General features: G+C 39.6%; 2 protein-coding genes across 4 annotated transcripts in view; both read right to left on the bottom strand.

Moving 5' to 3' along the window:
• The window catches only part of camkk2 (calcium/calmodulin-dependent protein kinase kinase 2), a 17,796-nt gene extending 9,107 nt beyond the window's left edge, over positions 1-8,689 (bottom strand). The window contains exons 1-5 of one of the 3 annotated variants that reach the window (XM_020609829.1): positions 8,376-8,689; positions 4,457-4,763; positions 3,570-3,911; positions 2,094-2,141; positions 1,119-1,172 (exon numbers count right to left, since the gene is read on the bottom strand). In XM_020609829.1, the coding sequence (XP_020465485.1) occupies positions 1,119-1,172; positions 2,094-2,141; positions 3,570-3,911; positions 4,457-4,690 (678 nt within the window). In that variant the 5' untranslated portion in view covers positions 4,691-4,763; positions 8,376-8,689. Of the gene's footprint in view, positions 1-1,118; positions 1,173-2,093; positions 2,142-3,569; positions 3,912-4,456; positions 4,764-5,534; positions 5,745-8,375 lie in introns of those variants that run through there. The other 2 variants (XM_020609828.1, XM_020609830.1) reach the window with 2 other exon arrangements.
• Positions 8,690-9,257: 568 nt separating this feature from the next.
• Positions 9,258-11,944, bottom strand: snrpd3l (small nuclear ribonucleoprotein D3 polypeptide, like). Its single transcript, XM_020609845.1, has 4 exons — positions 11,825-11,944; positions 10,899-11,032; positions 10,130-10,322; positions 9,258-9,468 (listed from the first exon to the last, which is right to left on the bottom strand). Exons 2-4 carry the CDS (start codon positions 11,022-11,024, stop codon positions 9,404-9,406), a joined length of 384 nt encoding a protein of 127 aa, XP_020465501.1. The 5' UTR covers positions 11,025-11,032; positions 11,825-11,944; the 3' UTR covers positions 9,258-9,403.
• Between the last annotated feature and the right edge of the window lie 1,652 nt (positions 11,945-13,596).

The raw sequence follows: 13,596 nt of genomic DNA, 5'->3' as shown, positions 1-13,596 counted from the left end.
CTATATTTGGAACACACCCTCCGGTCCCCCTTCTTGAAAAGAGGGACCACCACCCCAGTCTGCCAGTCCAGAGGCACTGTCCCCAACCGCCATGCGACGTTGCAGAGGCGTGTCAGCTAAGACAGCCCCACAGCATTCAGAGACTTAAGGTACTCAGGGCGACTCTTATCTACCCCCGGTGCCTTGCCACTGAGAAGCTTAAAATAAAAAATGATTTGACTTACTAACTTGAACACATTGATATATAACTTGAACAGTGAACAATATAAGGATACTGTATGTAGCACATGATTAGCACAGATTTCAGTGCAAGAGAAATGAGTATTTCTTCCACACCGTGTGGTCTGTGAAATCTGTTATTCTAACAAATGTAGTTGCTAAGTAAAACAGCAATTTTCCACAGCCTTTTGTTTTAACCTGAAAATGTGTTAAACGAGGGTCAAACAGAATAAAAGATGATTCCTAACATATAATAAACCATTTGTTTAGGATGACAGACCATACCATTCAAGGACTGGTCTGTCTTATGTTTGGCTGTCTTTGCATATGGCTTTAAAATCTGCAAATTTAAAATCAAATATTATGTAAAAGTTAATGGTACCATGTAGATGTGTGGCAGGTAACCACAGATCTCCCTGAACAGCTGACAACCAAAGAGGCAGACTTGAACTGAGAGTGCAATGTATGAAGTCTAAATTGTTCAGTGGGTGTTTTTCCTGCTGGGGAGGAAAGTGACAGCAATGATATAATCACTGAATGCGACATGTGGGCTTTGTCACTTGGGAGGAATATTAAATTAATCCCCATGTCATTGTCTGTCAATACCATTCAGCTGAATGAGAACTACAGCAATAATCATGAACAGCAAACAGCAAAGCTTAAGCTGATGTGTTATTACAAAACTCAATAAGGCACAAATTAGCAGGAGACATTATCAAAGGTGGAGGTTTCATTTGAAATTACACCAGTAAATGTGACAATGGGGTTTGATTATGAGGTTAGCCTGTGTGTGTGTGTGTGTGACAGCTGAATGGGAATGGGAGAGGCGTGATAGAAACAGACATGTTGATGGTTGGGAAGAAGCCACCTCTGTATTTGTGAGTGCATGAAAAACTCACATAGTATGTGTTGTCATCCTCATTGTAAGCCAGCCTGACAACGCCATAGGAGCCCTGGTCCAGGGAATAAGTAAAAAAGAATAGAAGCCAGTGAAGTCAGATTGAGCAGCTGTCAATTCCTCATGTAAATAAATAAATAAACTGCGCTGTGCAAAGCAAACATTCTAAATACAGTACATACAAATACACACAGGAACAAATACACAAACACATACACACAAGGGAAGTGAGTGGGCTGACAGTGTAACGCTGAAAGAATACCAGATGCTTCAAAGTGAGAACAGAGAAATTCAAATGATCTCTCCCTCTCCTTCATTTCTGATTTCAGTCTAATTAAGGAAACTGGATCTGATTTATGCTATCAAGCTCCCCTGCCCACACACAGGAAATTCAGGTTAAAAACTAGGCCCAATTAGTCGCCTGTGTGCACACATTCATGCATAAATAGAGAGAGAGAGGGGGGAGGGGGCAGGATCAGTTCCTGCTGGGGGAGCAGATTGGAGAGGCAGCACAGAGTTCATCCCACAGTCCCAGAGATGATCTGATAACAGGAACTTCATCTGCAATCCTGAAAGGCTCTAATTGTCTCAGCTGAACACAAATTAACCTGTCTACCTACATGCGTAAATATACAGACATGCACATTCTGGCTTTTTAAACCACCAATCTAAAATGTGCCTACAAATACACACATCCCCTCTCTCACACACCCACACACTCATATCCACTAAGCCTCGCACAGCCCTTAGAGAGCACTATATATACCAGCCTCTCATCCATCTTCCAACTCTCCCAAGGCCTGGTAGTTTACACAGAGTTTGGGAAATGAGGACAGCTGGGAGAGAGGATATCAGAGACTGTCACTGCATGTCCTTGATGATGTGCACTACTTGACAGACATGTAGTAGGCGAAAGGAAGGAGAAAATGGAAGAGTCAGTGAAAGGGAGCAATCAGTGAGTTGTCTCCGATGGTACCTTTCCAATCTCATCTTTCAGCTTGTACTGGTTGAGTTGAACACAGTCCTTGAGGAAAGAAAAAAAGAGGAGAAATTGTTTTCTTTACTCCAGAGACATGTACATCATAACTGTTCTGCTTTTCCTAAGAAGGCTATATGAAATTCTGTCCAGTGAATTTCCATAAAAACAATTTTTCAACTCATAGGCGTAGTCTTGTGCACATCAGTGTTGCCTGCCTTTCATGTGCTTGTGAGCATGTAGTAGGACTGCAATCACAACTGCAGCTGAATTAGTCATTCTCTAAGATTCATTCAAAGTAAAACCTCTACCTTGACTAATCCAGATTTACAGCTGATTGGAAAGCAGCTCATCAAAAGTAAGCATAAGATAAATCCAGACGGACATGTTACCTACGTTAAGGCGCTAATCTTGCAGTGTGACTGATATTCTAGAGGCAGGATGTGTATCACGGCTTTAATAGTTTTGTGGTCCATTTTGTAGTGTGTAGAGGGAACAAGCAGTCTAGCACAGGTATACTCTACCCTCATTTTATGATGAGAAATAGTGTTGATTTAAAACAATAACCGATGGGGCCACACTGCTGAGAACAAACAGAGCCCAGAACACAGAGAATGATTCATGCGAACACCTAGAGATGCACAGAATAACCAGATCCTCATTAAAAGCACCTTTTAAAATGTAGTTTATTTGACTGTTTATCTCTAGACTAGATGATTAAAAGACATAAGTGTCACAAAAAAATTATGGGAATACAGAATTCAGAGAAATTAATGTTAATGTAAGGAAGTCTCCACCAAAAGAGGGCATCTCAAATATTTCACCAAATTAACCTTTAGGTATTTTTCCACACCTTAAATATCTAAGAGATTCTACCTACATTACATGACACCTACAGGCTTCTGCATTTACTGTGTGTATAACAGGCATCACAGCTACAGGATTACCTACATCTACTGAGATTGTAAAACCTTACCTTCACATCCACAAAGCTCAGTCTTAGCTTAGCAGCTGCTGCTTTTAAGACAAATGCACATGTAGTTCTGCTTACTCTCAGACAAGTGCGATACTGATATTGTGATAAACTCACAGATGTTCAAGAGGAGCACCTCTCCAAGGGCCTGGCTCTCTGTGAACATTAGTTTGTTCATTCATGTGTAATAATTTATGCAATGTAAGTCCTTAAGGGAAAACATGTAAAATGGTGTAGAGCCCAAAGATTATATAATCATAACTATTATTAAACTGCCTCGAACCACGTATTAGATGATTTTCAGAATCTCTTGGTCATCTGATTACTCACAGACATATAAATCGGACTACATTCTACAGAGTACATATTAAAGCAAACTACTGGAATCAATATGGCAACCAGTAATTATAGCATGATTTTGTATAAGCAGCATTAACTTTGTTCCAGACAGACAGAGACACATTAAAATACTGGAATCACATTAGCCTCAAGGCTTGACATACCTGGAGGTCTATAATGGAAACACTGTGGGACTCCACAGTGGGCCGGCGGGGTAAGCGTGGAGTGGAATGGGGTGATGTAATGGGGGAGTAGGGTAATGATGGATAAATATAGCGCCCGTTAAGTCCTGGAGAACTGCATGGTGATGTTGCAGTATGTGAACGCTCTTGCAAAGATAGCTTCCTGTCTGACAGGTTTAATCTCCCCCTTTGCTCTTGGCTTTCAGGCAGCAGAGACTCTGGCTGGCCAACTGTGTGGGATAGCAGGTCGCAGGATGGAGTCCGGAAAGTTGCTGCCATAGAGGAAGCTGGCTCAGACATCTCAGAGCTGTCCATTTCTTCTACCTGAGATATGATACACAGCTTTAAACTCCTTCCTTATACTGTATGTTCACACATCATGTCTTATATGTAAGTGTATATGATGGTCAGTATGTTGTATTTGTCTGTGTCACCTTTATATACAGTTGGTGCTTATTTTCCAACTAAGACTTTACATTTAAAAAGAATGCAGTGGTATAATTTAATACATTTTTACCTCCCTTCTTTTTCTGTATTTACAACAAGAGGGCCAAAATAATAGTGACAATAACACAATCCAAGCTGAAACACAGGCAATAAAACTATATAAACCAATGTGCCAAATGCTGAATCCACTCTTTCTCATGATCTCTGCATTTTGATATCAAATTAAAGTGAAAAATCTTAATGTCTACATAGTCTCGCAATCATAACTACACAGTGTTAGTAAGTACCAAAAACTATGAGCATGTATCATCATTTGTCAAGTAATCATTTTATTCAGCCATTTAGAAACCCAAATGTCCAATCAGGTTAGGTCTGGGTGTGTTATATTTAGCATAGTGTTACAAGGGCATTTTTCATCTTACCTCCTCCTCCTCCCCTGCCTCTCCAGGTGGTCTGCTAGGTTCGTACTCTGTGACCACAATGAGGGACTCCATGGGGTCTGGGGAGGGTGTCTCAGAATGGGTGTTCATAGGCGGAGTGGGACAGCTGCACAGTAGATCAGGCAGGGGTTGTGAGGGCTGCGCTGGGGGTGCATGGCTGCCACAGGAGGCCGGTGGCTCAGCAGAGGGCCAGGGGCTTATATGACAAGGAAACATGGTGCCTCTTCACAAAGACTGACAACCACTTCTCCATCAGATGGTAATGGTGCCTATGACACAAGAGCGGAAACTGCAGAATAAGAAAATAATTGTGGAATTAGAATTGTAATAAAATAAAATAAAAAGTGAATAATGAATAATTGTGCACCTCTCCCACTTGGCACATAAAGCCCCCAGTGGTACTTAGGTAATGTTACAAGAGCTTTTTGTCTCTACCCATCATGAGATGTTTCTTGTGTGACAGTTTGGTAACAAATGATGCATTCAACCATTTTAAGAGTGGAAGTACTTATATCCACATGCAATTAGCAGAGGCACGAGAACTAATTAGTGAAATCACATTATTATATTCTTTTTCTTACTGTGTGTTCAATATATTTTTGTCATTCCAATGGCTACACTGGAACTATGTCTAATAAAAAACATTTTGATGTGTTGAATACTTCTGTCCCCCCACTGTATCTCACAATGAATGACAGAACGGCACCTTCAACCAAGTCTATCTGGGACTGAACCTCTGGTCATCCTAGCCAGTCCTGTTCAGCACAACACCTTCTCCTCTTTAGCAAAGTCTGCTAGAAATCTTTATATCATGAGTATCTGTCACTCTCTAATGTGGCTTTGCATTATGTAACATTAGAAAAATCTGGTCCTATCTGGCTGAGTATACTGCTCATTTCTCTCTACAGGCACCTGCCAGCTCACACATTGATTACCGCAACTCTCCTCTGGCAGGACTGCAGCAAATGGTCCAAATAGGAGCCAGCATATCTGCTTTTCCATTAGGCAAAAAAAAGCTCATATCACTATGCTTTTCTTTAGGCTCCCTGTTGCTACTTACAATAAACTCAGGTCACTAATGCTTGCTTGTAGATTGGCCACTATCACGGCATCGACACACCTGAATTCCCTCTGAATCCTCCTGGCATCCTACTGCCACAGCGAGACAGGAATCCTTTCCTTCATGTTTCTTTGTTGGTTACCCAACTCAGTTCCTTCAGCAGTCTCTTGCTCTCTGCAAACACTGCTTGAAGTCCTACCTCTTTGAGAACCAACTCACAATGTTTCTTTCTTCCTCCGTTGACTGTTCCTCCTCCTATCTCTCTCTGTCAAAAAATAATACCATTTGCACCTGAAATCTTGTGTCACCTGTGCCGGGTATAATTTGGTTCTGAGCGTTTTTGGCTGCGAATAATTTAGGGCTGGCATAAATCCTGTGACAAGGTATGACAAAATTTATGCGTACATCTAACGTTTAATTACCTTAGCACACAGCTGGAGTGCAGTGCTTGACTAGCCAGCATGAACCAAGCTGTGGGTGTAATTAAAGGACGTGGGAAAAACAATCAGAGATGCTGTTCATCAGCTCTGAAACATAAGCAGATACAGCTCTTTCTATAAAAACCATCTATGGGCACATTCTGTTAAACACTAACTAAGGCTTGCAAACATATCTATTACCACAAAGTTCAGCTCTAAATGAGGTGATCTGATGCATCTATAAAAGCTAAGGTTCAGACTGCTTTTGATGTTAGTTATACAACATGGTTCATTATTATCTGCACTGCATTTAACCAAAACCTGTTTTGCATAATTTCAAGAGGACCATTTCTATCTCCAAGTCCATACATCTTATTATCTGCTCATTGTCTGTGAGAGGAGTGGAGGGAGAAGGAAAAGAGGGATGACAGAGAGGTATATACTTGATTTCTGTCATAGTTTCAAAAGGATTGCAGCACTGTTAGTGTGTGGGCGCTGAGTAAATCTCACAGATACAGAAAAACAAAGAGAAGCCATAAGAAAAACAAGACAGTAGGAGCTTCAGCCAAGTTCAGAATAAGGACTGTGTGTGGGAAGAGACACCCCCGCCAGGTGGCCTCTCTACCTCCATCACCAGCCTATATATACTGTAGTGATGTCAACTAATAAAAAAAGAAAGAATCATCACACATTTACACAGAAACTCACATTGCACGTAATTGATTCATGGACATAAACTTACTTGTTGGTCTTCCTGAGTGGTTTCTGCCTTTACAGAAACAACTTCCTTGTTATTATTATGGAATATTATATGCTTTGCATGTTAGAATTTCCTTCAAAAGTACAACCAATTTGCCATCTACCCAGTGCTCATTGTTAAGGCTGTGTGCTAAGAACGCCTCCAGGAGAGACTACATGAGTGTCTATCAGTATGTGGCTGTTACGACCTCGACTATTTGTAAAAGCAGACGCTCTTGTGGCATTTATTAGTTTCATTCAGCTGAAAAAAAAAAAGCTCTTGGAATCCAATCTCACTTTCAACGCATAATATCACTGCTACGAAAGTAACACAGTGTGCCCTCAGAAGTGGACTCAGCCTCAGTGGAGTACAGAAAAATAGACATAACCCTGGATGAAACACACATACACCAGTTAGTAGGTTTTTTATATCCAGAATAGAGAGGAAACTTATCAAGGCCAACCTATTTTGATCTAAGATATATGATAACGGACGCATCAAAGCCTGTTTCCGTTTACATGAAGAGGTTCTTCTGCAGTTTCTGCATTGGTGATATTATAAAACACAAAACCACAAAACGCAGCTGATGCCAGGGCTGCAACTAAGAACTATTTTCTCAATTAATCTTCGGAAAATAGTTAAAAATTCCCACCTCCATATTCCAGGGGATGTCTTTTAATTGCTGGTTTTGTCCAATCAATAACACACAGACATTCACTTGACAATGATAAAACTGCTTTTAAAAATTACTTGAACAATTATCAAAGTAGTTCTGTTGGTTAAATAATCAAGACTTGGTCCTGCTCAAGATAAGTCAATTCAGAAGGTAAACTGAAGAATGTTGAAATATAATTTTTACTAATAACTAAACTGTAACACTTCTGTTGCACAGTCTTATTGTATTAGATTTGAAACAGCTTCCGATATTTTGCTTACAGAATATTTTAAGGTACTGTAGACAAATGTGTCAACATAGACCTTTTTGGATACAGCGTACCTTCTTCCTGAAGCATAAGAAGATGCATTTCAAAGACTGTGTGAATCTACAAACTACCAAGTTACAACAATGTTATGACGTGAGCACACATTTTAATTAACATACAAACTGATAATTTCGCCTATGAATTTAACAGAACTAAATACAAGTCAAAAGACTGAAAATACTGGAACAATAATAGGAACTGTAAACGAAATTACAATGGGGCGCCTGCAGACGGGCGATACTGACAGTCATTATTTATGTTAAGGTAAATGGGATACATAATACTGAAAACATGTTTCCATGTAGCTATTTAAACCTTTAGAATTGCTATCACTTCGTTTTCTGCAATTTCGAAAATGCCAATTACAACTGCCATACATGTTTTACTGTTTGATTTAACTGGCAAATCATGGTTGCAGTCATTGTTTACTTGCACTCATAAATGAGCACTGCTACACTGAATGAAACATTAACTCCGAAATTCACAAGGAAGCCAGGTGAAGTCTCACCGAGCTAACTTAGCTCTAAAGCCAACCAGCTCAGCTAACGTTAATGTTTAGCAGCTGCCTCATCTGCCAACATACAGATGTTGTTGGGCAGGAGTCAAGGATGCTAGTGCGACCGAGTAACATTAAGGTCCATAGTAGCATGACAAAGCTACAGAAGACACAAACCCACTGTCAGATAAAATAAAACCCTACCTTAACGTGTTCCTCTGGCCTACAAGTCACAATTGTGAGGTTCTTTAGCCTCCTTCAGCTGCGGTCTGAGTAGCGTCTACACACCGACAGCTAGCTAGCTGTTTGACAGACGAGAGATTGTAGCAGACCGATAACGACGTTGTGACGGACCAATCCAGCAGAGCTCTCGGGTCCCGTGCTTCACATGGAGGAAGTGTTGACAAAACCGGCTGTGTGATAATTCAGCAGTTTCTGCGACATACTGAAAAATTAATCCGTGGAGAAAACAAGCTGCCTTTTGTTCCGTTTCGTTTAACTCACGACCTCGGAATAACATTTCAGTTTGTGGACTTCTGCCTCAAGAGATTTGAAGTCGGATGGCTCCCCCTTGTGGGGTGTTGTAGCGCTGCACTGTGGAAATAAAGCCGCTTTGGCAAAGGTTTTAGTTTTCACTTGTTTAGTTTTAACACATTACTCAAGCTTAAGAACGTTACTCGACACCACACTAACCACATATTCTGTCACGTTACAGTAACATGTAACATCCAATCCTTTCAATTCAAGATTTAGTTTAGCTTCTATTTCTCCTATGGTGATAGAACAGTGTGACAAATCTGCAGTGGTTTACTCTGTATGGCAGAGCTGAACAAGGACCGAGGCAAGACTGTTTATTCCCAGACAGCTGAGTCACATGCTACATGTACTGTAACATTGTTAACCACAATGTATTGTTCACACACTATGTGCTAGAAATCTATGGTGCTAAATCCAACTGGGGCAAGAGGATGACAACTGGGATGATTAAATAGATCGGCCATGTAAACCTGGCCTTCAGTGAAACTGAACTAGGGGAACTACCTATACTCCAGAATATCCAAATTAAGTTAAGTAGAGGACAAGACATCAAATTGAAATGTTGATTTTAATTAAAAAATGAAATTAAATCAATAAACTGCAACAGACAGGACTTCAAACATTATCCAAGATATCCAATTCAAAAAAGACAAGTGAAAAATGAAAGACTATACAAAGCAAGATAGCTGAAGCAATTATCGCCTCTTCTGAAAGATGTTGCCTCTTCCCATTCCGCCACGGCCTCGACCCCTTGCTGCCACTGCAGAGAAACAAGAAATCACATTTTAGAAACATCTGTATGACTCTGTATGATAGGCAGTGTTTGACTGGTCAGGTGAAATTATCCCAGAATAACAGATCATATAAACCCCTATTTGTTCAGCAATGTACCCTACTCCAAACAGGTCTGCTACATAGTTAATGAAAAGATGCAGTGGGGTGGGTAGCACAATAACAGAGACACATTTTACCATTTAATGCAATGTAGTAAAATCTTTCATATTTAAAATGTTACCTTTGGGAATCTAACATTTGTGTCAGAGAGATGCTGAGACAGGTCTAATTTTGTAGCCTTGTTACAAAGGGGACAAATTATGGGGTATGTCTTAAATCAGAATTCAATACACCACAGATTGCAGCCTTAAAAAAAAAACATTACACCATCTATTCAAGTCTAGGAGATATCATCATTGTAATCTTAGAGTTACAATCCCATCATGTCAAAACATGCACACAAGTTCCTGCAAAATGTAAACGGATCTATAATTACAGTGCTTATAAAAGGTAAAAGACTAGCAAAGTCAGTACTTTTGTAAACTAATTAAATTAAGTATAAATGTCGAGGATGTGATGAGGTTAACATAAACCCATTGATCTCTGAACTGTCTGGGAAGCTGCTGGTCCAAAAGCTTCATAGTCACCTTGTGCTTTGAGAATAGCTGCCTTGCCCCTTCCTGCACCAGATCCCTGGTTCTTGTTCTTCATACTCTTTAACATAGGAGCATTCTTTAACATGTCAGGCAAGATCAGAAAGCGGATCTTGCTGCCACGGATGTAGACTTGCTCCAGCTGTGCCACCCGGCCATCACGATAAGTCACTGTGATATTGGACATCTGTATTGATAAAGGAAAATTATTTTAGCGACATGAAACATTAAATCAAATAAGTTGATAGGTACTTGAGGACCAGGGCCAACAGCTGTTTTGTCCAATAAGACTCACCACCAGATGGTGGAGCTTGCAAACCCATTAACCAGAAGTCAGCAAAAACACAGCCTACTGTTTCATCTTGTATGGTCAATCATGGACCCAAAACAGCACATATTTAACTCATATAGCCTCAATCTGATATGGCAATAGAAACCAAGCCCACGAAAATCAACCCCGAGAGTTATTCCCAAAAAAGGAATAATCTGTAATTCTCCTTAAACATCCCACTCATTGATTGTATTCTTTTATTTCCAAACACATTTCATTTACAGGCTTTATTTACTACACAACTGGAGAGGTTACAACACTGTATAAAATGTGTTCAAGTAATCAAGTCCACCGACCACCTATTAAACACTTCTCTGAACCATTTTAGGTCCCAAAAGGCACAGAAAGAGACAACAGGTAGGTAGTGAAACCAGGCTGGAGAGAGGGGTGTAATTTCTGAATACTGCTCATCCTCTATTTGTCAAGACCAACCTGGCAGTTCATGTTGTCCTCAGCCTCGATCAGCTTGCCCCTGTACACCTCTCCGGTGTTAGTCTCACAGGTTACAATGTGTCCCTCTGCCTCATGCAGGACCTTGATTGGTACCCCAATGGACATGTTTCTTCCTGAAGCACAACAACATGTATTATGGTAAATTTTACAAAGTGTTGTCCCATAATGCAATACGGCCAGCCCGCTCTCCCTAATCTACCTTTTTGTTGAACAATGTTTTTAGTCGGTGGTTTTTGCCACTATATCCGGTTATTTTAAGTGTGTGAAATTTTTAAACTGCTGGAAAACCACCAGCTGAGTCAGTTATTAAATACACATTTATGACATAAAAATGTAACGTTAGGGTACATTATTGGGCACAGTTTCCCGTATCGATGCGTAAGGAATGACGATTTTTATGAATTCATTAAATGCGTTAGCCAAATCTGCACAGCTTGCACCTATTCCTGAACAGAGCCACTATTCTGTTAGAATATTATAGCAAGCTGATATATATCTGACCTTTGGTAGAGTGTGGTGTGATAATGATAAAATTCATTCGAGGAAAAATGACAAATTAAAGACATTTCAGAGATAAAGAAACTAAACCGCTAGCTAAGTTAGCTATAGCTAGTAGCTAGGCTAATTTACAACAATGGAACGTTACGTTACAAGAATAAATACCTATATAATTTAATCCAGAGCATTTATTACTACACCCAACTCAAATCTTAATGTGATTTCGATGCCTATTTTGACATTTAATCATTTATTGAAGTAACTTAGAAACTGAGGGGTGCAAATAAACGATCCCATGTTAGTTAATTAAATGAATGAAGTCTAACGAACAACAAAGATAAACACACTATTGGTAAATAAGTTATATCGTTATCTCACTTATAGTTCTATTAAGACGTTTAACTTACGTAAATCTTGAAAAGTGATTTATTTAGTGTTTCTTCTCGACTCTGCAACGTGCGCTTGTCGCTATCACGTACCTATTTGAGCCCTTTCCGCCTACCCACAAGGCCACAGTGGTTCAATGTAGTGCTTCCTGTGGTGCATTGTGGGACTTGTATTACTGAGCCAATATATCGCCCGTATGAGGATAAAATCTTGATTATGTTGCGGTGTTATTATAGGCTTCCAGTTTGTTCCAATTGTTTAAGGTGCCTGTGGAAAGTCTGCTCCGTTTCTTGCTAGAATATTGAAGTTTTTTGCCAGACCCTTGATAATGTGTCACCTGAATCACAAGATCATATGCAAGCCTGTCTGCTGAATTAATTCTAACCACACATTTTCTATAGATTTACTCACAAGAAGAACCAAGTTAAAATTGCAAGAGTTTATGCAGTCTGTAGCTACATAAATATCTATGCAAACCACGACCCCTATTAATAGGCCATACACTAACATCACATATAGACTACTCTATATTTATTTTTTAATCATGTAAGACAAATTCAGGTAAGACATTTACTTTTTTACTTTCTCTCACTAGATCAAGGTCTAACCAATATATTTTAGCCTACATACAATATGTTTTATGTATGCTTACTATTCATATTTCTACTCCATTAGCCTGAAACAGAGTCCTAAAACCATGGAAAGATAATGAGACACTGCACCTTTAGGCACAGACATGTAAAGGCCTGAACCTCTAAGAGCAAGACTCACAAATTGCAGTCATGTGAGTTGTAGTCTTTTTATGTGTTCGTGTAGTTGTTTTGTTTCTTTGTTGGTCTTTTGCATCTGTTTGCACCCATTTAGAGTTGATGTCTCCACTGGGTGGTTTTCCTATCATTGTTCCTGCTGGAGCCTTGTGTGTCAATGCAAATTATAGCATCTAGACTTAATAGTTAAGGCGTGTGTCTCCACCAGTTTCTTGTTTATTTGTTTATTTTTTAAAATTATCATTGCATAAAAACCTACATTTGAATCACCCATAAGTACACAATTCTTCTAACCCTTAATCTCAGAACATGGGAAAAAATATTAAATGACATGGCTTTATTTATTGAAATAGCCCTGTCCATGACCATAAAGTGTAAACAGTTGTGTTTTTTGAGTAAACATACATTACATGAGCAAGATGCATACCCATGTATGTTTATTCCTGGAGACATGTCTCTGGGAGTGCTTTAAGGCACCTAAATGTTGCTTAATGCAGGTCTTTCCCACTGTGGAAGAGCTTTTTAATGAGAAAAAAAGCATAATGACACAATAAAAGACTTCATCATATGAACCTTCACTTGATTTCCATTGCATTAGGCTCAGTTTGTACATGCTGTAAACACTTCTTGCTGAGTAGTGTGTGGTCACGATTATGTACTTTACCTATGTGCGTGGGTGTGAGAGAGAAGAGTTTTTCAGTGTGTGCTGAAAGTAGCCACATTACAGCCATATGAATGATATTTGAATCAAACAAGCTCTATTTTGTACATGACTGTTTACAGGCCTGTAGACATCACTGCCACTGAATCACTTTTCACATAGTTGTTGAACCAGCAACAGACACTTGTTGCCTGACAGTTATCAAATCAGTGATCAGACAAGCAACATCAAGTGTTCTGTAGCTATCCAGCAGAGAGAAATGACATGGAGCACACCTAACTGCTGTCAAACAACATAAACATATTCCCCTAGATGTCAAAGAGCTGTTTCATTGGTCACTCAGACCATTAGTTGCAGCTCTTAG

Source organism: Monopterus albus, unplaced genomic scaffold (assembly GCF_001952655.1).
Source record: "Monopterus albus unplaced genomic scaffold, M_albus_1.0 scaffold102.1, whole genome shotgun sequence".
NCBI lineage: Eukaryota > Metazoa > Chordata > Actinopteri > Synbranchiformes > Synbranchidae > Monopterus > Monopterus albus.
Note: the sequence above shows the minus strand (reverse complement) of the source record. Positions and strands in the feature narration are given on the sequence as shown.